At 41.7% G+C, this 24,880-nt stretch overlaps 1 protein-coding gene across 1 annotated transcript in view; it reads left to right on the top strand.

The window, feature by feature from the left end:
- Window positions 1–22,371, top strand: part of SPMIP7 (sperm microtubule inner protein 7) — a 50,506-nt gene extending 28,135 nt beyond the window's left edge. The window contains exons 5-9 of the mRNA XM_069461629.1: window positions 1,475–1,542; window positions 4,852–4,893; window positions 5,945–6,052; window positions 15,975–16,082; window positions 22,248–22,371. Coding sequence (XP_069317730.1) covers window positions 1,475–1,542; window positions 4,852–4,893; window positions 5,945–6,052; window positions 15,975–16,082; window positions 22,248–22,371 — 450 coding nt within the window. The remainder of the gene's footprint in view (window positions 1–1,474; window positions 1,543–4,851; window positions 4,894–5,944; window positions 6,053–15,974; window positions 16,083–22,247) is intronic.
- The last annotated feature ends 2,509 nt before the right edge of the window (window positions 22,372–24,880 follow it).

Below are 24,880 nucleotides of genomic sequence, written 5' to 3'. Positions count from 1 at the left end.
AAATAATGAAAAAGACAGGGAAAAATAATTTCACCAGATCACCGATGCTGAGGATAGTTCTTGAAATAGGATCTAGAACTTAGATCTGTACTTTCTATGGCAAAATAAAAAAAATCCTTGAGTCATAGATTTCTATCTGATATTATCTCTTACTATGTGACAAAACAAAGCATACCAATTGATCAGTAGTGACATCCACTCTTTACATTTCTGAATATCAAGAAGAATTCATCACATGAGTTATTGTATCCATACTACAGCCAGAATACTTTTCCTAAAGTGTGAGTCTGTTCATGGTACTTCACTCATTAAACCCATCCTATTTATAAAATCACATTGATATTCCTTGAGATTGCATGTACCCAATTCTCCATTATTTGCCCACAGCCCCCTCTTTTGCCTCATCCCTTCCCCATTCTGCTGTCCGCTCTATCACCTAAACATCACCCCACATTGTGCTGTCCTCTCAGGTCCTCAGGCTGCCATGCTCCTTCCCAGGTTCCATGGTTTGCAAGGAGTGTTCCAAGGCCTTCATCACTCTCTCTATCTGTGCGTTTGTGCTGGGTGAACCCCCACGCATGCTTCCGGTCTCATCATAGCCCTCACCTCTGACCTCCTGACACTAGATTAGAAGTCTCTGCTCTGTGCTTGCAGAACACCATCTATTAAAATATACACCCATTGATTCCCTGATGCTTTTGTGCTATATCTCACTGCATAGAAGTCTGGTTAAGCCCTTGGACTACTTCTCATAATGAAATTTTTGAATACATAAAATTTGTTGGGTTAAAGAGGAAATCAGTTAAATTGAAATACAGCTCTTAATATAGACCCCAAGAGGTCCATTGACCCGAGGTTAAGAAGGACACATTACCTTGCAAAATTTCTTCAGCTTTTGCAAAGAAAAATGATAATAAAAGAGGAAAAAACATAACTTCAATATGAATGCTCAAACCTGAGATTTTTACATGGAAGTTAAAATCAATTAAAAGGAAAAAAAATGTGTATGGTTTCATCTAACTATTTGTAAAGAATCTCTAAACTATTTAAAAATATTCCTATGTCTTGTGAAAATTGGTCATTTTATTACATATTCCTTGGTGTTAAATTATACTAGCATATAGAATACAGGCTGGAAAGGAAAGACTGGCCTGGGGCCGCAGAGATCCAAGTGGGAACAGCATCTAGGACGACAACGAAAATCAGACCTTTCCCAAGTGCTTCATCCAAAGGAGGGGAATACCGAGGCCGATTCCAGCCGTGAGGAAACAAATTGAAGCTGGGAGTCGGGGACCAGGAGTGACTCCAGAGAAAACCCAGGAGGGGCTAAGGAAGTGTGGACTGTGCTTTTGCTAGAGAGCCCGGGGCTTGGCTATGATGTGGAGAGAATTGTAAAGGGCACTGGAGTTTTATACCAGAAATTATAATAACGTGTTCATTAAATATCTGTCATTCACTTTGATGATGATTTTAGATGGTTGGTGGACTCTGGGACAGATTTCAAACAAGATCTTTCCTGGCACCAGTCAAACCAGTTAATTTGTAAGTTTTATCTTCTAAGGTTTTCATCACTAGATTTTTCGCTCTCATGTATTTACATTAAGAATCTGACACTCTCACTCATGGGTTAGAGGGATGGGTGAGGGGCATGTCCCCAGAGACTGGAACTGGGAATATGACCTGAATCCCAGGGCACTTGCTTGGTGTTGCCTGCTTTCTTTCATTTTCTCTTTACCCTCCTTAAAATTTAGGATGCAACATGTACCACAACCATTTTAAAATAGGGAATGCTTTATAAACAATTTTATATAAACTGTTACAATGTTGCAAAAGTCCATAAACTTCCTATAAAAGATTATAAATTATTTTCTATCAATTTTTGTATTGTATAGTTATTTTGTGTTATATTAATGTCAGAAACTATGCCTTTATTACTAATATTTCCCCTTCTGTAATTTTGTGCATTTAGCCTAAAAAAACCTTGGTATTTCTGCCTTTGAAAATGTCACTATTTTGTCTCTTTTCTTTTGTTCTTACCACAGCCCACAAACCGGGTTATCACCTCTGTTTGTATTTTTCAAATTTATTTTTGATTATTTTATATACACAAAATGTATAAATAAGAATATGATATAGTCTATGCATCTGCTCCCCAGCTTTAGAAATAAAATGTTACTAACATGATGGAAGCCCCCTTGATACTTCTCCCTAAGAACATCTCCCTTCCTCAGGGATCACCAATAGTACGCTGGATTGGATGCCTCACATTTTCATGTACTCTTTCTAGCCTTTAAAACATAGTGGTATTGCATTCCTTGTTTAAAAACTCAGTGTGATATCATACATATATTTATGTAGCTTAACATTTTTGCTCAGTATTGTGTTTGTAAGATTCATATCTCTTGAAATATGTATCTCTAGATATTCATGTTCTCTGCTGTGTAGTATTCCATTGAATGGATATATCAAAATTTATTCATCCACTCTCATAATTTAATTTTTTCTGATTTTTTTTTTTTGGCAGTGGGTATAATGTCCACATACCTTCACATACCCAAATGTAAAAATACTTTTAAGTTTTCTATACACATACTATGTCTAGAATTGCTGGGTCAAGAGGTATATACCTCTCTACTTTTTTGATATTGCCAAATTCTTCTCCAAATGAGTTTACCAATAGGCTCTTACACCAGCATTGCTTAAGTTCCTATTATTGAACATTGTGTCCAGTGTTGGGAATTTTCAAATTTAAAAAAAAAAACTCTAGTCTTATGAGTATAAAATCACACTTCATTATAATTTTAGTTTACATCTACCTGATTGCTAATAATAATTTTTGGTAAGTTTATGACTTACTTAGATTTGCACGTCTGTTTCTTTCCTTCTCATACATTTTGTCCCTTTTGCTATTGGGTTGTCTTTTACTCATTGATTGTAGAAACTTTTATGTTTACTATTCTGGATAAAAACCCTTTACTGGTAATATGCATCAAAGTATCTCCTTCTAGTCAATAAAGTCTCTATTTTAAGGCACACTTTGCTGAACTGAAGTTTTGAATTTTAGTGTAACTGAATTCATCAGTATTTTCCTTCATATCTTGTTATTTTTGTGGCATTTTAATAAACTTTCCCCTACCTTTAAATAATAAAGATATTCTCCTTCTTTTCTTACATTTTTTTCTAAAATATTTAAAGTTCTGGTTTTCACATTTATCTTTTTAGCCCACTTGATATTCACTTTTACTTATGATAAGAGCTAGGGACCAATTTTCTCAACATGAATAGGCAGTTACACTAGTTCAGATAAATGAGGAGACTTTACTAAATAGTTTAGAGAGGGGTTTGTATCCTGTTGGCTGCAACCTATCAGTGGTGAGTCACAACCAGCATTTTGCAAAAGTCAAATGGAATAGAAAATATAAGAGTTAATCACATGGAATTTTAGAATAGAAATGTAGTGTTCAACAAATTCTGTGGCCAATTATGAAGAATAGTATGAGACAAACAAACATCACACAAGAATAATACATGCTGTCCGGGAAAAAAATTATTCAATCTTTTGCTTCCTGGACTTTCATCTCATTTTCTGGTTTGGTTAATGTTGTACATTTGATTTCATATTTACCTAATCATGATTGCAAAGCAAAATGCAGGAGATGTTTGTCCACAGTCAGCAAAATTAATGAGTTTTTGCTAAATTTTAGTTATGCAAAAACAATATCAAGGATGACATTTTTCAAATCTTTGACAATGGCACCACTTCAATGAAACCATTATAAAGCACCCTTTAAAAGGGATTTTTTTAGTTATTAGAAGGAAAAATAATAATGAAGTGAAATATATAAAGCCATAATCAAGTTTGGTTCCTGGATCTGGAAATGAAAATAGTGACAATACTGAGAAGAATATTGAGTCTTGTCCAAAAATATTTTATTGAGCTATATATAAAAATAATGTGTAAGATTTTTTGATAAAGATACTGAAATTGTGGTTTTGCCAAATGTATAAAACATCCTAATTTACATTCCAATATACATTGAATGGCAATAATTTAAATAAAAGATTGAAATAGTCAAAAAGCGTAAGATCCTAGTATAGACAGCATGCTGAAATTGTTCATAATCCCATTTAAATATCTGTTATAAAAGATGGAAATTTTTAGTACTAATTTTTAATACATGAATGTTAATTTTAAAAACTTTATTAGCATTTTAAACTTATATACGGTGGTAAAATAGCAAATAGCTCACCCAGATAATAAACTTTTTATTCCAGTTTATATAAATCTAATGGATTTTTTTTGGTGATAAACCAGCTGGCAAATGAAAAGCTACATATCATAGTCAGCGCTGCCACCCCTCAGAATTCTTGAGGGCGCTGTTCACCCCGGAACTTTCCTCCATGTGAATGTTGCTTGCAAGGAGCCACACAAAAACCTCTGTGTGATGTTCCCAACAGAATTATTTATAATCTCAAAAACCTAGCAACAACAAAATGCCCTTTCCCAGGTGAATGAATAAGCACACCAGAGTCCACCCATGCCATGGAATACTATTCAGCAATGAAAAAGGACAGATGCAACACACAACAATAGGATGGGTCTCAAACACACGTTACTACTCAGTGTTAGCTGCCAGACCCCAAATGCTATGTATTGTATGGTTCCATTTATGTGACATTCCATAAAAGGCAGAACTATAACTTCTGTTTAAATTTGCAAACTTTGAGAGTCCAATTCCTATGAGATAGCTCTGAAGACTTTTTACTTTAATTAGGGAAATACTGTAATAATTTGATGTTTATTAACTTAATACTAACAATCCAATTGCCTATCCTTTCTCTTTTTCTAAGTGTGAGTCCAAGTTCTAGAAGTAAATACATTCCTCTCTATACGTAAGTAATGTTTCTCGATGTTTTTAAAAATACCAGATCTACACCCAATTTGTACTTGCTTTCATCTCACCTATGTTTTCGATTCACTTTTTAAGACAACTTTTATCACTTATATAACAGATTTCTAATCTGACATAGTGCTTGTTTCATGTCAGAATTTCCATCAAAAGTTTGATTTTGATTAAAAAAAAAGAAAAGAGGAGGGATAGTTCTCAAATGGGTTATTTTATGAAATAAAATATCTTGGATGCTGCTACTATTTCGTCAATCAGGAAGACTGTAATAACTAATGCGAACGGTATGATGCTCTCATTAACACTGAAGTGCAGGAAATGCCACCTCGTATTTTTCTACGTTTAAATTGGCTTTCCATGGATGGCAAAGAAGGGCTTTGTCTGCCATTTGGGGTCTTCTCTTTTTTAGATGGAAAAATAACCTTGGAACAAAGTAGATCCCAAAACGTGGAGGAGAGGTCTAGACCTGTAGTCCTTGTCCTCCCTCCCCATCACTGTTGCCTGCTCTGCTCTACAACAGAGTTGACTAATATTCCTACTAGGGGCCTCGGAAATCCTTGGTACACTCTGGCTGGCATTGTCTCAGCCTCTCCACGTTCTCTCAGGCCCTGGCAGGCATGCCACTCGTTGCCCAGGTTTCCGGGCACCTGTGCAGGTTTCCACCCCGCAGGAACCTTACTTGTCACCTCTGGCAGATACCAGCCTCGGCCTTGCCCCGGCCTCCACCACACCCAGTGAAGGTGCTCTCCCAGGGCTGCAGAGACAGCAGCTTCTTTGCTCAGAAACAGAAAACAGCCGTTACTCTCACTTTGCCTTGAATTTAAGATCAAGGAGCAGGGCATCTCTTGCTCTGAATGAGAGCAAATCATCTTCATGTTTCTGTAGAAAATTGTTCCATCATCAATGCTTTAATGTTTTGTGTTTTGAGCTTTGGCTCTCTTTTGGCTCATGCACTTTTCTTTGGATGTTAAAACACCGTTCAACCACTTCTTCTGTGTTTCTTACAAAGAAATATATGGCTCTTTTCACCCTCACAGTGGTCATGTGCAGTCTACGAATGCGGATGACGCTGACGACCCCTTTGGAGACGTCACGGCTCTAGCCGAGCCTCGGCGCTCTAAGCCTCTTTATACAAGCACAAGTCGGTGAGTCCCACTCACAATTATCTCACTTATTTGATTATTAAGGGTGGAACGTGACGATGGGCTTTACCATATATGAAGGAATACAGAATGGCCTGTTACTGAACCTGGCTTAAGTAGACCTGTGTCCTGAAAGAACTGTAGTTTGTCACACAGGAGATTACAGGCTTGGGGACCGACTCGCCTGGGGGCCATAAACAAGTACTTCATCTCTGTGACCTCAGTTTCTTCATCTGAAACCTCTGAGGGAAAATGCCACCAAGCAAGGTGATTATGGGGATCAATAATGTTTGTAAAGTGTCTGAGACACGGCTGATCGGCAACAGGTCATTATTAAAGGTGGTAAAACTGGGCTGTTTTTCAAAAACAAGATATGTTGTTTTCCAGAGCTAGGGTATCACTTTCCAGGACACTGGTCTAGGTAAATGGCGGGTACACTCCAGTGACCCTGGCCAGAGGCAAGAAGGTAACAGTGAGATGGATGTGCACGAGTAGCCCTGGGTTGAGGAAGGACAGGATGCCACAAGTAATATGCTCTGGTATTTGGCATTTGTCACCACAATCTTTATATATATAATAGATAAGTGTATATATGTGTAATAAAATATATATTTATTGTTTTATGTCTATTATAGATACATAGTATACAGACACACACACGTATATACTTTTGTTAGTAGGAATACTGAGGCTCAGAAAGATTAAATTACTTCTCTAGGATTCATAAGACGGCTGGAAGCTGAATTCCTGTTCTCTTTTCATTATGCCACAGAGCTGCCAAATGTCAGAGCCGTTACGCCATCAGTTTTATAATGATTGACAAACCCTGCAGAAGTTTTCATGCCAGGCCATGGCATGAATCACCACAGTATTTTAAAGGTTAATTAGGCCGGGCGCGGTGGCTCACGCCTGTAATCCTAGCACTCTGGGAGGCCGAGGTGGGCGGATCGTTTGAGCTCAGGAGTTCGAGACCAGCCTGAGCAAGAGCGAGACCCCATCTCTACTAAAAATAGAAAGAAATTATATGGACAGCTAAAAATATATATAGAAAAAATTAGCCGGGCATGGTGGTGCATGCCTGTAGTCCCAGCTACTCGGGAGGCTGAGACAGGAGGATCTCTTGAGCCCAGGAGTTTGAGGTTGCTGTGAGCTAGGCTGACGCCACGGCACTCACTCTAGCCTGGGCAACAGAGTGAGACTCTGTCTCAAAAAAAAATAAAATAAAATAAAGGTTAATTAATTGTGTTCTTTTTAAAACAGCAGTTGTGCCCATGAGACAAACTAGTTAAATTTCACACATTAGCTGTTCTTCAGATATACTCTGTTGCTTGTTAAATGCAATACTATTTTCTACAATAATTTTGAGTTTTTCTATGTTATCTATTCTATTTTTTTTTTACTGCTTGGACAAACTATAAAATATGTTTCAAAACTCATTTTGGTTTTAAAATACAGCTTTGTAACCTATCTCATTGAACAATTTAATGAGTCTACCTGATTCAATAAAAATAGCAGCCACAAAAACGAGTTCCTAAAATGTTTCAGGTACTGTGCTAAGAACTATAGTAATATAAAGATAAAAAAGGCAAAGGTTTTGCCGGCAAGTAGCTGAAAATCTTGGAGGATAGATAAGCTCTATACACAAATAATTATGATAGAAAGAAAGATGACATAAGTCTCACGTAAAACTCAGCTCTGTTTTTGAAGCACAGTTGTCATGTTGTGCTGGGTCCTGAGGAGAAGGAGTCAGTTGGTGGGATTCTTCCATAAATTCCACAAGGAAATCATTGCTATTACACACCTTAATAAGTCTAAAAATTTTAAAGGAATGGTAAGGGAATAAAACTAATTTTAAAATATTTTTCAGGCAGAGAAATTTAATACTATTTCTTCTATGAAATGTGTATTTGAATTTTGAAATTTTTATGAGAAACATTCTCACTAAAAATCAAAACATATTCTTTTGGGTCATCCTTCAAAGAGAGTGAAGAACAGTCTGGCAGAATTTTTAAAATTTGATGTAAAAACATGCCATTTAACTCAAATAAATTTGGGAGTATAGCATTCTACCTCATCTTGCTGTTAATTTCTGTTTTTAAGGAAATGAAATGATGAGTGGACTGTGTAAAACAATTGATGATATTAACAATACTTACCAGATTTGGGCACTAGAGGGCCTCCAAGGTTGCAAAGATTTTTTGGGGATAAATTTTCCATTTTTAACAGAATCTTAACCTTTAACACAAAGAAGTGTTTTCCATTTTTATTATGAAATATTTATAGATTCAAAAAGATATAGTGTCATATGTAGTTTGTACAATATTGCATTGAGCTAAAAAGTAAAGTACAGAAGAATACATATACTATGTCGTTTGCATATAGTCCCAAACCCAGAAACACATGATGTTACTTTGTGCCACGCAGGGAATAGATACCATCTTATTCAAACACAAATGTGGCTCTTCCTGAATTTTCTAATCTTAATTTTCTTAAAAAGAAATACCTTTATGTTATTATCTTTAGGGTTTTCCTTGTGATTGGTGGCACTTAATCATGGCTGGAAAGCCATGCCAGCTCCTGCCCATCCAATGGAAGCCATATTCCAGGGGAGGGTCAAGGCCACTGATTGGAATCACCGATTTCCCTAGAGGGTGAACATTTTTCAGACTTTCCTCACTAGTTGATTTTGTTTTCTGGTCATTGAGTCATCTGACATGTCCAGTGTTTTTTATATTGGTGGTGATTGTACTAACAGTTGAAAAAATAGTTTGTTATTTTTATTGTAGAACTGAATCTGATCATTATAGGAAAAGTACAGAAAAATTAATAATAATAAAATGTAACCCAACTCTCATGCAAAACCTTAACTGTTATTAATATTTTGGCATAGTTCCATCTGTCATATGCACTTTTAAAGTATTGCTTTTGTATATTTATATAGCTATGATCATACTAAACATAACATCTTTACTGCCTTAACATTACAACACAAAGATGGGTACATGTTTTTATGAACTCATCGTCATGTGTAGATGTACTGTAATTGACTAGTTCATTTAGGTTACATACATAAATTGCTTCCATTTTTTGCCATGATAAATAATGCTCTCAAACACTTTTTACAGGAATCTTTCATGATTTTGAGTTATTTAAGGGATACTCCTTGAAATGCATTCTCGGTCAAAATATATAAACATTCTTAAACTTACTGCTAAATCATTTTCTGGTGATATTGTGCAAACTTACAGAGGAACCAGTGTTGGTGCTCAATATGTGTGCTCACCTTCAACGTTAGCATTGAAGCTCATCAAACATCCTCTTCTTTTTTCTTCCAAGTGTGTTCATTACAAAAATAATTCAAGTATTTTTAAAGTATAAAAAGGAAAATATTGCTTCCATTTCAATCCCAATATTAAATGTTTGATTTATTTTTACATTCCCCCCACCATGTATCTATGAATGTCTGCAGTGTATATGCACATGTGTATCGTGTGTGCATGTATATGTGATACGTGCATGTGTATGTAAGATTGAAATGTGCACTGGTCATTTTTTCCCATATTAAAATATTTTTGATGGCCTCATAGTGTTCTACCCCAAAGATATATCAAGGTTATATAGGCCACGTCCTGACCAAAGTATTTTTCTTATTGTAAACAATATAATAAAAACAACCGGTACATATATTGTTTTTACATTTATACATGCATTCCTGTAGAACACATTCCTAAAAAATGGAATCGTTACATGAGTGTTCTTGTTAAAACTAAAGCATGTTTTAATTTGGTGGGCACGCCTAGTTGTTAAATGGCATTTGGAGTGAAGGAACTCACAATATTACTGTGGTTTCCACTGCATTTCCTCACTGTGACTTGAGATCAGGAGAATCCAAAACACCCATTGGGGTCGATAGGAATTATTGAAGTTCAGGACAGCTACGCAGCTTTTTTGTTTCTTCAACATACATGTACTGTTGACTAGATCTGTGTACTGTTCAGGAAGTTTTTAAAAAAAGATATAAATTCAACCCCACTTATAACGTGTGTCAAATAAAAAAAAAAAAGGTAAGATTGAAATAAGTATTGCCCCCCCCTTTTTTTTCAAATCTATTTTTTTGTCCTTTTCTTTAATACAAGGTCCATATTTTTTTAGCAAGGCGCAATGAAGGTTGAAGAGAAGTTCAGTGCCTTTTAGTAGTTATTTTATAGTCCCATGTAGTTTCAGTGCTTTGCAGTCGTGAGCCACCATACAAGGCACATACTAACTGAGTGATGTGTAAGGGCAGAGCTGTGCAAAGTCATGATCCAAAGGCACTTAATCACTGTCCTTTCCTAAGCCGATGGAGAGAGCTGCCGGAAGTGCTTTTTCTGTTTTAGTGGACTCTAAATGTTAGAGCTACACACTTGCATCTTATAAATATGGGAGAGGACTCTGGGATCTTGGATATAAATATGGGAGAGGACATTGGGTTCTTACATACATGCATCTGGCCGTTGTTTTTCCAAAGAAGAAATCAGCTCGGCGCAGGTGAGGCCCAGGTAACAGAGCAGATGCGGCGAGCTGGCACGAGAGCCCCGCTGTCCGATCCCAAACTGGTACTTGCAGTCACCATTTGCTTCTTTTGCCAAACTGGTCATCTGCCTCCACTGTGCTGTCCACCGAGGTGTAATCTTTTATCTCAGGACATCAGACTGCTTCATCTTTACTGTGGTTTTTTGACCTTGATGATTTCTGTGAGGAAGCATTTGCAAATAAAGAGGAATTGTCCAAAATGGACCCCCAGGCAGCCCCTGGCAAAGGTCTGAGATGGAGAAAGGGAGGCTTCCCTGCAGGTCACTGGGCTGTGTTGCAGAAAAAAAAAAAAAAAAAAATCTTACCACAAACCCGGTTAAAGAATAACTATGAATAGTAGTTCCTTACATTAGCCCTGCACTTCTGCCTTTTCAGAGAACTTTCACATCTACTCTCTCATTTGTTTTTCAAATAGTGCGATGAGGCCAGAGGTGCAGGAACCAGTTCTAGCCCCATTTTGCAGATGAGGAGGCTGAGGCCAGAGGAAATGACCCAAGGAGCCCAAGATCACTCATCTCATGAGTGGTGAGGAGAAGTCCAGAGGACTGGCCTCGTAATCCCCGGGCAAACTCTCGCCCTTAATCCACATCAGATATGCCTTTGCCTCTGGCGACTAACTGGCTCCTGGGGCTTCAGCATCACCTATACAATAAAAGCTTTGGGTTATATTATTTTTACATCCCCTTCTAAAGGGAAGAAGTGAAAATTTTAAGAACAGAGGAGGAAAAAATATATATTCACTAGATGATAATAATAGCAATAACGCTATTAATTCCTGAAGAGTATCTTGGGGCCACAACATCTTGTGATGTTCAGACAAATACAGTCCAATGACCAAAACTCATTGCAAAATGATTCTAGTTTAATTTGCATTTCTCATTGAACAGTAAAATCAGACAAATCCCAACTCACAAGGACCTACTGCCTTCTCCTCTCTAGCTGTGTCCCACTCAGACTTCTCTGCAGCCTCCCGCTCTCTCCGCCCTCTGGGCGGCCACTACCTGGAGGGCAAGGGGGGACCTCTCCGCTCTTCCTCCCTCTCCCAATTTCCTCTCTCCTTTCCATCCTGCCTCCTCTCCCCGACACCTGTGGCTCCTCTCGCATTGAGTCTGTGCCTGCTGTGCGCCGGGCACTGCCAGCACTTCACCTGCGTCACATCGCCCCAGCACCCTTTCGAGGGAGGCACAGTACCCCGACCGTTGGCAGACTGTGGGCGAGGATGGCTCAGAAAGCTTCAATTCAGGTCTAAAGTCACAGGGCTGGTCAGGGCAGCCCTGGAGTAAAATGTGTCTGTCTTACGCACCCCTCTTAGTATGTTTGGTCTTTGCCCACCTGTGTTCTTTAAACCTCTAGATGTACATTTTTTAAATTTACTTACTCACGTGAAAGCTGTCAGGAGCCAGGCTTGCTTGATTTCTGCCCAGAACTGTACCTGATAGAGAATAGCTCTAAATACAAGATTGTCCCATTGATTCGAACTCGCACTCACACCCCACCCCCTGAATAAATGCAGCCTCTGTGAGCTAACAAGGCTCTCCTGGCCAGGCTGGGAGCAGCGCCAATGATCTTCCCCATCCAGCCTTATGGCAGCGTCTCTAGATCCAAGGTCTTCTGGGTTGGTGTCCAATTCTGCCATTTGGCAGCTTCATTGGCCCTGGGCACATTACTTAGACTTTCTCTGGCTCAATCCCTTCATCTATAAAATGGGCATGATTATATAATAGGACCTGTGGCACAGGGTTGTGGTGAGAATTAAGTAGTCAATGCATGTAAAGCATTTAAAAGGGTGCCTGAATATAGTACACTCAGTGAGTGTTAGCTATGTCTGTGGTGTAGAGAGAGAGATGTTGTATGCAGGCCTAAATTTTTATCCACGTATACACTATATATATTCTACATATGATGTTGCTTTTCCCACTTTTTCCTTATCTTCTATTTAGCTTTTAATTATATACCATCTGTGCTCCCTTTTTCTGATTTACTAAACTTCCTTATTTTCTGAAATTATTTAATTTCTAGTTCATCATACTTTGTTGAAAACCAATTAGTTGGAAACTTAGGCAATAATATATTCAAATTTATCCATTAGTGAACAAAATCCAGTCTTATTTGGGAATAGGAGGCACAAAAGAAGGTGTTCAAAGGACTAGAAGCTATGGAGCAAAGACAAAAATGAAGACTCCTCATTTTAAATCAGTTTCTGCTTTTCTCTGCTTTCCTCAAATGGGGGGTGGAATTCTTTGAACATCCAACTAACCTGGAAATCCATTTCACAGCCTGTACATTTCAGTGTCTTTAATAGCTTTGTTTCCTCCAGCTGAAAAATAATATCTCCTACCAGCAGCAGTCTAAGTGTGCCCCAGAGAATATTCTCCTCTTGATATGAGGTCAGCGTGTTGCAGTTAAGATGGCAGAAATTCCCCTTGTGATGTCCCTCCATACAAGGGTTAAATGGAATAGATTTAGAAGTAGCGTGGGTGAGAACTTTCGTTTTCAAATATGTGGCAGTTTATTATGCAACTGAATTCATTCTCAAGCCTAAGCAGCTAATCAGTCTACTATTTCATAGTACGTTATTGTTAGATATGATGTCATTTAATGTAATGTAACATATGATATCATTGAACATCAACAACCTGCATGCCACAGAGGCACGGAGGCACACGTAGCTGCATAATGTTTTGTGTTGAGCCCTTCATGTCACCGACAGATCGCTTGCTTCCCTCTGTCTGACTTCTTCCCTGCCCTGATAGAAGGCTATGACTTTAGCCACATTGTAATTCTGCAGGTGTTTCAGCTGAAGTGGAAAAAACCTCTCACACAGACGGAGGGGATTTCCTTTATAACATGCATGGAAGCTTTAATGAATGTTTGGGGGGAGAGACGCACACATAAATAACTTTGCCTGATTTTTGGTTACCTCTCTAACTTACAGCTATGCTTTTTCAAGAAAATTCCAGGAAGTCCTAAAGGCCACTGCCTAGAATTTGGCAGCTTTAGTTCGCCCACCCAGGTCCCCAGTGTCCCTGACGATGCTGCTCTAACACAGGGGCTCCCGAGTGTCGCAGCACAGGAGAAGGATCTGGAGAGCTGTTGAAAGCCCCGACGCCCCAGCCATGCCTTTTACTAATTAAACCAGAATGTCAAGGGCGGGAACCAGGCACTGGTACCTTTTTAGATGCCCATGAGATTCCAGTGTGCAGCACCATCGGAAACTTCTGTCTTAATACCTTTGCAGCTGTCTGTACTGGGTAAGATTTGAATTCTTCACCAAGAAGGCCCTTAATTTGTAAATATTTTATTTCTTTAAAGTCCTGTAGATCAGCTAAAATTAGTTGAGCATCTGTTAAGTGCTAACCATTTGTTAGCTGCTTTCACATTCATTTCATTCCTTTAATCCCCAAAGCACCCCTAAGAAGTGAGCGATGTTATCTCTATTCTGCAGTTGACTGAGCTCAGGCCCAGAGAGCTCGCTTCACTGGAGTGAAATCTCACAGTTGGTTAAGGGCAGAGACAGGCTCAGAACAGAAGCCTGCTTCTCAATGCAGTGAGCTTCACCACTTATTTTCCTAGTTTCATGAAATCCATTATTTTGTACTGCTTATTCTGGTGTTGTCCTTGATGTAACTTCCCTTCACTTTGTTAGTGTCAGAGGGTCCCCTATTTCAGCTCCTGCAAGCCAATAAGCCATCGCCAATAGAGTCATAGAATTACACACTTGGAGAAGAATTTCAAGATTTATTAGTGCAATTCCCTGTCTGATACATATTTTTCCCCTAACATCTGATACTAACACATAATCAATGCGGGAAGTACAAAAAATTGCCATATGAATCATCGTTTTTTCCACTTCACTCTCACCCAAGTCCTTTCAGTTGGCATCATTACCCACTGGCGTGGCTGAGGCCGAAAGGCCTCCAAAGACTATGTCCAGATCCACGAGTAGAGCTGAAAGCCTGAGTCTTCATCCTAACCCTTGAGTGCACACCCATTTCACTAACTTCTCTCTTCTGTCTGCCCGTCGTCACCTGATGCTTTAAGGAGCGACCTCCTTTAAGCTCCATATTTCAAATATTACTCCGAAGACAAATGGCTCCTAGAGAAGGTTTAGTTTGGAGCTGTGGAAAAGACATTGCTATAACCAGGATCTCCACAGAGAAACCATTCCTCCACCTTTGTTTGGCAAAGGTTTAGTTGTTGCTACTGCGTTGCGTTTTGTTTGCCAGTTAATTTTGAATAAGGAACCACACCACAGAGATGTCCTGCTCTCAAAGAAAGGCCCCAGGGATGGGAAGCACATACCACGGAGCTGAGTGGAAGTTGCAGCCTGCAGGCTGGCCCTGCCCTCACCGGGGACATGCTCACGGCAGTGACCTCGCTGTTTCCCCCTCTGAAGCCAGCGCAGCGCCCTGAGGCTGCACACTGATACGATTCCACAAATTTGCCCGAGCCTCGTGGTCTGCAGGTAGCGTGCTCTTGCCCCTTGACGTGCCATTTCAACCATCCTTTCCTTAACTCCTAGCAGTGAAGGCAACACGTGGTAAAGCAGCACACGGCGCTGAGCCTTGCGCAGGGCTTTACCCGCCTCGCAGGAAGTCATCTGTGTGACTGTGAGGGCGCAAACACTATTCTTCATATTCCTGACTGAGTTACTTATTTAAATCTTTCTTTTGGAGGCTTGTTTGCCTTTTCTAGAGAAAGCTTTAATATACACACTGAAGAACTTTCCCCTACATTCTTGAGCTTTCTCTTTTTCTCCCTCTCTCCCTGGTGGGGAGAGGAGCAGGGAGCCAGAAGAGTTGGTGACATCAAGCCAGACAAGCTGATGCGGAATTAACGTGGTGGTTTACATTTGATTCCAAAGTGTAGTTTTAGGAAATCATCTGAAATCTGTAATGCAGTACATTAATGGTGATAAGAAAGACATTTGATTAAAAAACTGCTGTAAAGAGCATATGTGCATTAATATTGGCATTTGCACTACAGAGTTATGTGTAGAATATAGGTCTACTGCTTTGTCAAGAACTGGTGTCTTCCTTCATTATGAAAAAGAGCTCAGCAGTGAGTCATGTCTGTAAAAGACATGGAAATTTAAAATAAGAGCAAAACATGCACTTGAAATAAGTTTTGTCAATCCTGGAGTAGAGTTGTCATCTGAATACCTGTGCTTCCGTATGTCTCATGCCTGCCATCTTTCCTGTTTGGACAGCCCAAGTTCCACACCTTATACAGGAAAAAAAAAATTAGCTGCATCCTCGTTTGTATTTTTCATATTCAGGTGCTAGTTACCATGACCATTTCATAAACCGTTATTTTAATTTCTTCTCTATTCCCCTTTTAACTCTTATTCTAGTGCTGCAAATATTCCAGGATATACTGGCAAGGTTCATTTCACAACCACTCACCCAGCAAATTCTAATATTCCATCAACAACACCATCACCAGATTCAGAACTGTACCGGTGAGTATGAACCTTATTACTCAACTTGCTCAGATGCATTAGGAGGGGAAATCCTAATTATGATTATTCCATTAACGAACAATTAAATATTAAGAGTAAATTTATATTGCTTTAAAAAACAGAGCATTAAGCACAAAAAAGAGAGAAGAGTTAATTTTCCTACTGAGGGGAACTTTATTCGGTTTTATGCAAGCTTCCTGTTTGAATTTTGCCCCAAATTACATTGAAAACCAGGTGTAGATTAATGTTAATATTGATGCTGCTGAAAGGACTATATTAAGATATTTAAGGTGTATTAGGGGGACAGCATCTTCGCCTCTTAGACGGACAGCTTTGCTTACACACCATCCTGCTGCATTATCCTCAGAAGATGCATGGGACATACTTACATCAGATACACATTTTCTTCTTGTGAATTCACCTTATTTTTTATAAAAGACAAAATTCTGTTGAAAGTCACATATATTTTTAAACCCCATTTTTTTTTTCAAATTAAGAACAGGAGCCATCAGGTGTGAGGTTATTGAAGATTCCTTTCTTTGAAGTGATTGGTGAGAAGCAGCACATTATTGCTCATTATAACTCAAATGTGAAAGCATCTAGTGGGAGCCCCGGCCTTGCGAAAGATGTGACACAGTTTTGAAAATGCAAATGCAGTCTGGGCCAGGTCCAGAGCCAGCCCAGTGCAGATGAATACACTCTCATGGTGGCAAGGCAGAGGTGGAGGAGAAGGCAAGGGTGCAGGAGAGGGCAGAGCAGCTCTGCCCCAAAAGGGTGCGTTTTTCTCTTGGATCACATTCTTTCAGTGGAATATTCACTCGTCGAACACTGACTGAGCATCCCCTCTGGGTCAGGCACTGCTGAAGGCACTGAACATATGGGGATGAACAGAGAAGATCCCAGCTCTCAGCAACTTACGTTCTGGTATGAAAGACAGACAGTAAGGAAGCAAGAGTAACTGAAGAGATGAAGTAACTGTGGATGTTGAAAGGTGCTGCGAGGAAGCAAGCCAGGCTGACGCAGGAGAGCTTGCCTGGGGAGGGGCTTTCTGAGGTGACCGTCAGGTGGTGCGCACCGAGTCAGGCATTCCTGCCCCAACGGGCTTTGTAAACCTTCCAGAAGGCAGCAATGGGGAATGGGAGCAGTGGACAGGAACTGGCTTCTTGGGCTGCAGGTTCCCAGTCCACCCAGCTGCTCATTCTCTCATTCACTCGTTTATTTGTTGGTTGATTTGTGTGGTCTTTCACTGAATCAGCAAATGCTTATTGTGCTCTATTCACAAGAACTGTTTGCAAGGAGCTCAGCGTCTCACAGTGAGCAGTAAATAAACAGCCATGGCAGAGGATGATGACAAGCATCATAACACTAATAATCACGCCCACTGATGGAGGGCTTCCTCTCCCGCTTTGTGGGTGCTAACTCATGTCACTGTCCCAGGAACCCTGTGAGGAAAGGACTGTTACTATCCCCATTTTACAGATGAGGAAACTGGGACACGCATGAGCTGCAAGGGGGCAGGCGGGGGCAGTAAGAAGACTTCGCAGAGGAAGTGGAGGACTCTTGGAGGATCAGGACTTGGTCTCACAGGTCTTTGAGGGCCACGCTGCATGCAGACAGGGCTTGGCACACTGCAGGGAGCCTGCAGCAAGCAGCCCCTCATGGCACAGTAAAGGGATTTATTTAGGGGGGCGGCTCTCAGGGCCATGACTGATGCCGGTGTGCCTTCATGCACAGAGAATACGACACAACCCACAAGCCCTGTGTGCGTGGCCTTTTCTAAGGCATCTGCTCACAGAGGGCTTCATTCATTGATGATTATGCAGAATTTCTAGGCCACCTGATGAGAAAAATTTTTAAAGCAGTTCATTGGCTATATAGGCTAATATTTTGCATTCAGTTTTATCTCAAAACATTTTTTTTTCTCAGCCTCAATATTTACATGTTTTTTTTAAAAATTAAATTCTATTGTGTATATCATCCTAACAACTGTGATGTTAGGATAGATACATGTATATGGAAAAGTGGTTACAGTAATGAATCAAATTAACATATCGATCATCTCCATAGTTACCCATTTCCCCTTTGCCATCTGGTAAAATTAGCTATAATCTACTCATTTAGCAAAAATCCTGACTACAACACAATATTATTACCTATAATCCTCATGTTGTACATCTTTAGATTTGTTCTTCCTACATATCTGCTACTTTGTATCCTCTGACCTGCATCTCTCCACGTCCTCACTCCTACCTTGCCCCCGGGAACCACATTTAATTCTCCATCTCTGTATATTTGACCTTTTTTTCTTTTTCAGATTCCACATATAAGTGAGATTATGCAATATTTTTCTTTCTGTTCCTGGCTTATTTCACTTAGCAAAATGACCTCCAGCTCAATCCATGTTGTGGCAAATGGCAGGATCTCCTATATGAAGGCTGAATAATACTCCACTGTATAGATAGACTGCAGTTTCTTTATCCATTGCTCCATCAACAGACACCTAGGTTGTTTCCATATCATGGCTACTATGAATAATGCTGCAGTGAGATACTCATTCATTTCCTTTGAGTATGTGCCCAGAAGAGGGATTACTGGATCATATGGTATTTCAATTTTTAATTTCTTTAGGAACCTCCATACTAGTTTCCACAATGGCTGTACCAATCTGTATTCCCACCAATAGCATACAAGGGTTCCAAATTCTCCACATCCTCGCCCACATTTATTATCTCTTGTCTTTTTGATAGCAGCCATTCTAACTGGTATGCAGTGATATCTCATTGTGGTTTTGATTTGTATTTCCCTGATGGTTAGCAATGTTAAGCACCTTTTTACATATCTGCTTGCCATTTTTATGCCATCTTTGGAGAAATGCTATTCAAGTTCTTTGCTCACATTTTTAATTGGGTCATATATTTTCTTGCTATTGAGTTGTATGAGTTCTTTAAATTTTGGATATTCACCCATTATCAGATATATGGTTCTTAAATGTTTTCTCCCAGTCTGTAGGCTTCCTTTTCATTTTGCTGATTGTTTGTCTTTTGATGCAGAAGCTTTTTAGTTTGATGTAGTCTCATTTGTTTATTTTTATTTTTATAGCCTGAGCTTTTGGTGTGATAGCCAAGAAATCATTGCCAAGGCCAATGTCAAGACATATTTTGAAATGTTGCAAATCCATTTCCAAAGGCAGGATTAGTAGACATTTAGACAATTAACATGTTTTACTTCATGTGAGGAACATAAAGAAACAATACCAAAATTAAATGCATCCTTATATCTATCATTTAGACTTGCCGTCCAAAAATAGGGAGCGTGAAATCCTGTGGTTGGTTGATTCACAATTTGGGAAGGATCTGACTCACAGATTCTTTGTCAGTGCAAATGCAAACACTTCCATCACCTTTTTTTTTGTTTAAAATCCATCTTCTCAGTCCAAACATCTGAACCTCACCCCAACATCCTGTTGCTCTGACCCATTTCCACAGCCACATAATCAAGCTATCCACGTGTGGTAAAAGCTTCCTATTATCTTTCAGATAAACCTCTAAGTGAAAAACTCTCCCCTCCTGTTACTAGTAGAGAAGAGAACGTGTGTCTTTCAGCCAGACACTCACATGTAGATTCAGGCCCACGGCTGACTCTGGCGGGGGGGGGGGGGAGCGGTGCCCACAACCACCTCCCCTACACATAGTGCCTACCGCACACACAGCTGTCATCCATTCCCAAAATGGGGACCCAAACCATCTGAGGTAGCTTCTCTGGGACTCTTATTCTCAAGGTGAAGATAAGACTCTGGAGGCAGTGACACCAACCAAAGTGTCACCCACAACTAAGTGATGGCTTGTGTTGGGCCCAGACGTCCAGGGTCCAGGTCTGTACCTCTACATTCACCCCCAACAGCAGCTCCTGGCAGGTGGCGGTGCTCTGACATGAGGTAGCATAGTGGGGAGGAGGATGGGGAGTTTAAATTAAAAAGAAAAAATATCCCTGTGCTGACATAAGGATGGGGCCTTCTAGCAGGAAGGCCGTCCGTCTGCACTTGGCCTGGCCCTCTAAGGTGTGCCTGCGAGGCTCTCCATCATGGAGTATTACCTCTGACTTTTTGTGACACTCTATTTGATATTTTTTTGCTAAAAATTTCCAGTGAAAGTGTGAGCCCAGTTCTCTCTCTGATGAGTATCATGAGAACTTAGTGAGCTCACTTCCTCCTGATTGTGTCTCCTCGAGCTGATGCATTTTTTCCTATTATTTCTAAGAAGTCGTCTGCACACGGGCATCCCCTGGGAGCTCCTCCAGAGTATTAGTCTCTTCTGTCCTCCCACCGCTCCTCTGGGACACGTTCCACTCCCCGGTGCCCTTCTTCAAAGCTTGCTGTGCTGCGTGAGCTTTGGGTCACTCCGCACGTCCCTCTCAGCAGCCGGGCTCACCTCCTGCTGGCCACCAAAGCAAGCCCTCCTTCCCCCTGTTACTGCGCCCTCCTGCACCCCACATCCACATCTCTACTCCCATTGCCGCCTTTCCCATTTTCCCCAAAGACATGCTCTCACTTTTCTAGAAGGTCTATCCTCCCCTCCACACTCTCAATCCTGTGCACTCCTGCTTCCTCCCTGCCCACCCGTGGTGTCCGGTGTCTGGCCTCTCCCCGCTGGCTTGGTGCTTACGAAGACACCCAGTGGAGTCTCCCCACTGTTGCCCTTTGACCCACCACGCGGTTTCTCTCCACTCCCCCCTTTCACTTCTGAACTTCTCTAAAAAGCAAACAGTCTCCCTCACCCGCTGCCTCCACTTCCTCCCAGCCCACTCTCCTGAGCCTCTTGCGTCTGGATTCTGCCACCACCAGTCAAGTGAAACTGCGGCCTGCCAGATTGCAGACTGACAAGGGGACAAGAGAGGGGCCTGAAGAAACCTCTTCGTGCAGAGGGCATCAACGGGGCATCCACCGTGGACCGCGGTGGTTAATACGGCTGCAGTAGGGTCTGACCTCCAGTGTCAATGCAAAGGGGTCGAAGGCCACAAGGTCCCCAGGCCACATTCTGAGTGAGGTGGACAGTCCCTCGCAGAGCCGTAGGATGAATCTGGGATGGGAGCAGGAGAGAAAGGAAGCGACAGTTGGAAGAGATCTGAGGTGAGGGAGGCGATGTCCGACGGAGGTGGTAAGGGGGATGTTGGGGATCTCCACATTCGTGAGCAAGGAAACGCCGCACAGGTGCTGCTCCCGGCTCCCACGCCCGTTTCAGTCCCGCGCTTCTTTTACATTCCCTCACGCCAGATGGGACCTTCACAGCAGCTTTTTTCTTGCTTCAACCGCCATCTCCCACAATGTAACAATAATAAAAAAGCAAAACAACAAAGTACTTTACTGCATGATGCCCAGAGCATAAAAGCAAAGCCATTCTAGGTTTAGTTGGATGTGGGGGTTAATTTCCTTATTAGCTTTGCAACTTGCTGCTACATCTGAGCATCACATCGTGTGGGGGGGGGGGACGGGGGGGGGTTCAAACAGCAGCAAATTCACAACAAAATTACCTGAGGCCACGGGCCTGTGGGGTTGCTGGTAATAGTTGGCGGACCCCCGTCAGCTGGGACTGACCACCTCTGTGCATGGTAAGGACTGTGAAAATGCTGGTAACCCAAGGGGATAAACACCATCGACATAGCATTCCACATTTTCAAAGGTCTTTTCTCTCTTTTAATTCTCACAACAAATCGGGTAGGGCCAATAAATGTGTTCCTCCTGGGTCTCGGAGGAGCCCGGTGCGGTGCGGGAGCGCACAGCGGAAACAGGCGGAGGGAAGCAGACGCCCCGGGCAGGGATCGGCGGCCGTCCCGCAGGGGCAGGTGAGCCCGCGCACCGCAGACCCCCTGTCCCGGCTGCTGGGCTACCTGCTGCCTCCCTCTAACCCACGTCCTTCCTCGGCACCTACCGCAACTCCAAGCGCCGAGCAGACTTGAGTCACGAAACCGAATGCGCTGTCGTGCGTGTAATGCAGTCCCGGAAACTGAGCGCACGCGGCTGCACCGTCCTCAGCCTCCCTGTCCGCTGTCGCTCTCCTCTCCCGCACACGTGTGCGTCATGCTGGAGAATAGCTGAGGTTATGTGTTTTTTTATGTTTATTTTATGTATCATTTGTATCACTTTTCTTTTCTTCCTCCATTCTGTCGTAGCACCTTACGGAAAGAAATGGCTGTTGACGTCTTCCGTCACCAGGCTCCGCTGTCGCGAGTGGTCACAACCGTGAAGCCCTACAACCCCTTCAACAGGAAGGAGAGGCCGGCCCTGGGCTCCTAGGCGGGCCCTGCGCGCCCAGCCGCCGCCGGAGGGCCCTGCGCATGCGCGGGCAATAAAGCGCGTCGTCCGCACGTGGGTGCGTGTGAGTGTCCTCAGCCGCAGGGCCCGGCGTCCCGGCCCCACCTCGGCCGCTCTCGGCACCGGTGTGGCGGCCTCTCAGCCTAGCCTGGGATGCCACCATTCCACGGTGGCAGCCCCCGGCAACGGGGTTTCACGGTAGAAGTTGCCTATTTAGGACAGGAATACTGGGTGTGCGGGACAGAGGTCTCACGTCCGGGCCGCGGGAGCGCAGGGATTGTAACCGCAGAGCGCAGACCATAGATTTTAGGGTCACAAGGGCGATCTGGCCCCAAACCCGCTTGTTGTCAATGGGAAAGCTAAGCGGCTGAGAGAGAAAGCGCGTTTGCTTTTCCCGCAGGGGACATCAAAGATGCAGAAAGGCAAACCCTCCCTCCCCTGGCTCCGGTATTTCTCTCCTGGAGAGAGAAGCATTCCCCAGGCTTCCTGAGGGCCATCAGCAGGGATGATCACTTTGGGGTTAGAGTGTGGCCTGGCCTGACCTTGAACAAAGATACTGTCAGCTCACGGGATCACTCAAGTGTGCGTGTGGGCTGTGCTGGATCCCTCTGGCCTTCCAGCTAGAGTTCTAGATGTACATGCATGGAGCATATGTATCCAGTATTTGTATACACAGCCCTGTAGAGCCTGCTAGGGTTTACAGAGTGCTTTCATAAACCATAGCTCATTTGATCCTGCACTCCCATAATCAATTCTTGTAGCAGGTATTTTACAAATATCTTGCTATTTTATGAATAAAATAGATTGAGGCTGGGAGACGTGAAGTATCTAAGATCACACAACTAACAATTACTAGGGTTATAACTAGAAGCCAGGTTTTCTGAATGTAGGTATCATACCTCCCCCCTTCATTTTTCCACAGATCGGAAAATCTTCACTGACTTATTAAAAAACAAAACAAATAGAAACGGGGGAAAAAACCCTCCCTGTGTTTCTAAACTTTTCTGAACTGTTTTTCAGGATTTCTACCTAACTCCTTCTCCCAAGAAATGCAGATCAAGATAATTATCCCTCAGAACTCTAAGTAAATATGTAAATGCTTTTGGGGGTAGTTTGGCTTTGTTTTCACTGCAGAAACAGGAAAATTGGCTATTTTTGTTATTGAATCATGTATTGCCTCGGAGGACAACTACACAGACTTTTATGTTGACTCTTCTACCAGGACAACATGAAGACCAGCAGCCATCCCTCCCGAGGATGGACTTGCCTTCCTGGAAAAGGAATGACTTCATCTGAACCCAATCTTGTAGTCTAATTATTTTCAGAAAGAGTATGTCTGAAAAAAAATCAGATCGAAACAAAAATCTTCAACTCTGGAAGGTTTTCAGCAAAACACAAATGGGGCAATATTAGCGCTGTGCAGGAAGTAGATCGATGTAGGCATCTGAGATTACATTTTGCAGTAAACATCCCTGGCAGGCCACTGTGTCAGGACGTGTTGCTGCTCAAAATCTGAGGCACCTGTTCATCATTCTGGGCCTTTCTAAGGCAGGGCACCCGTAACACCTGATCTTAACATTTTGCACACTGAAATAATTTCTCCATTCTCTACAGTGCAGACGACTGGACACCTATCAGAGCACTTAAGCACTTCCACAGCTGCTTCTAGAAGGATATTGGTTTGTCTGTAGCATCCCGTATCCCCGTCCAGGAAAAGAGAGATGAGGACTCTCCATTTGCACCATAACTTGATAAAATGCAAATTCTGCTCACCACAGCCCTAGAATCTAAGGCCAGCCACAACCACAGAGAAATACCAGTGTTCCTGGCCCTGACCTGCAAGTGAAAGTTGTAGTCTTTGGGCTTCTGTGGTCAGCAGTCCAACTGCAGATCATCACAGTCAAGGAAGATAGTCTCAGGGATGTGTAGCTGCTCTTCAAATTCTGAATTCTAGTCTGGGATTATTTTGATAGACCAAGAACCAGCACAGTTGTGCCTCCTCCTGGAGTAGCAACTTGTCCCTCACTCCCTGCCCTCAGGCATAGTCTCCCCTACAATGTTGCCCTCTCAGGTTTATTTATCCCTAGGGATAGTACAAACATACAGAACCTCTGCATTTGTATAGCTCTTAGGTAGAAGATGTTGGTAATTGTAGAGTTCACTTAAAGGAGAAAATGCATGCTAATAGCTTTATTCTAGCAAATGATGTTACAATGCAACATTGTAAGAATATTATGAAAGTAAAAGAATATGAAAAATATGGTACTTATGACAGAGTAAAATAGAAAATAGAAATGATCAGATCAAATTATTTTAGATCCATGAGTACAGGGTAGATTTTTGTCAATAGATGATATTGGGGCAACTATTTGGAAGCAAAAAATAAATTAGACCCATTCAACAAATTGCTCCTGGAATACAGGCTTAAATAGATAATTTACAGATTACCTAGAAATTCAGGAGAATTTGCTTATAAGGTGAGCAGTGTGGA

This window comes from Eulemur rufifrons, chromosome 29 (genome assembly GCF_041146395.1).
Source record: "Eulemur rufifrons isolate Redbay chromosome 29, OSU_ERuf_1, whole genome shotgun sequence".
NCBI lineage: Eukaryota > Metazoa > Chordata > Mammalia > Primates > Lemuridae > Eulemur > Eulemur rufifrons.
Note: the sequence above shows the minus strand (reverse complement) of the source record. Positions and strands in the feature narration are given on the sequence as shown.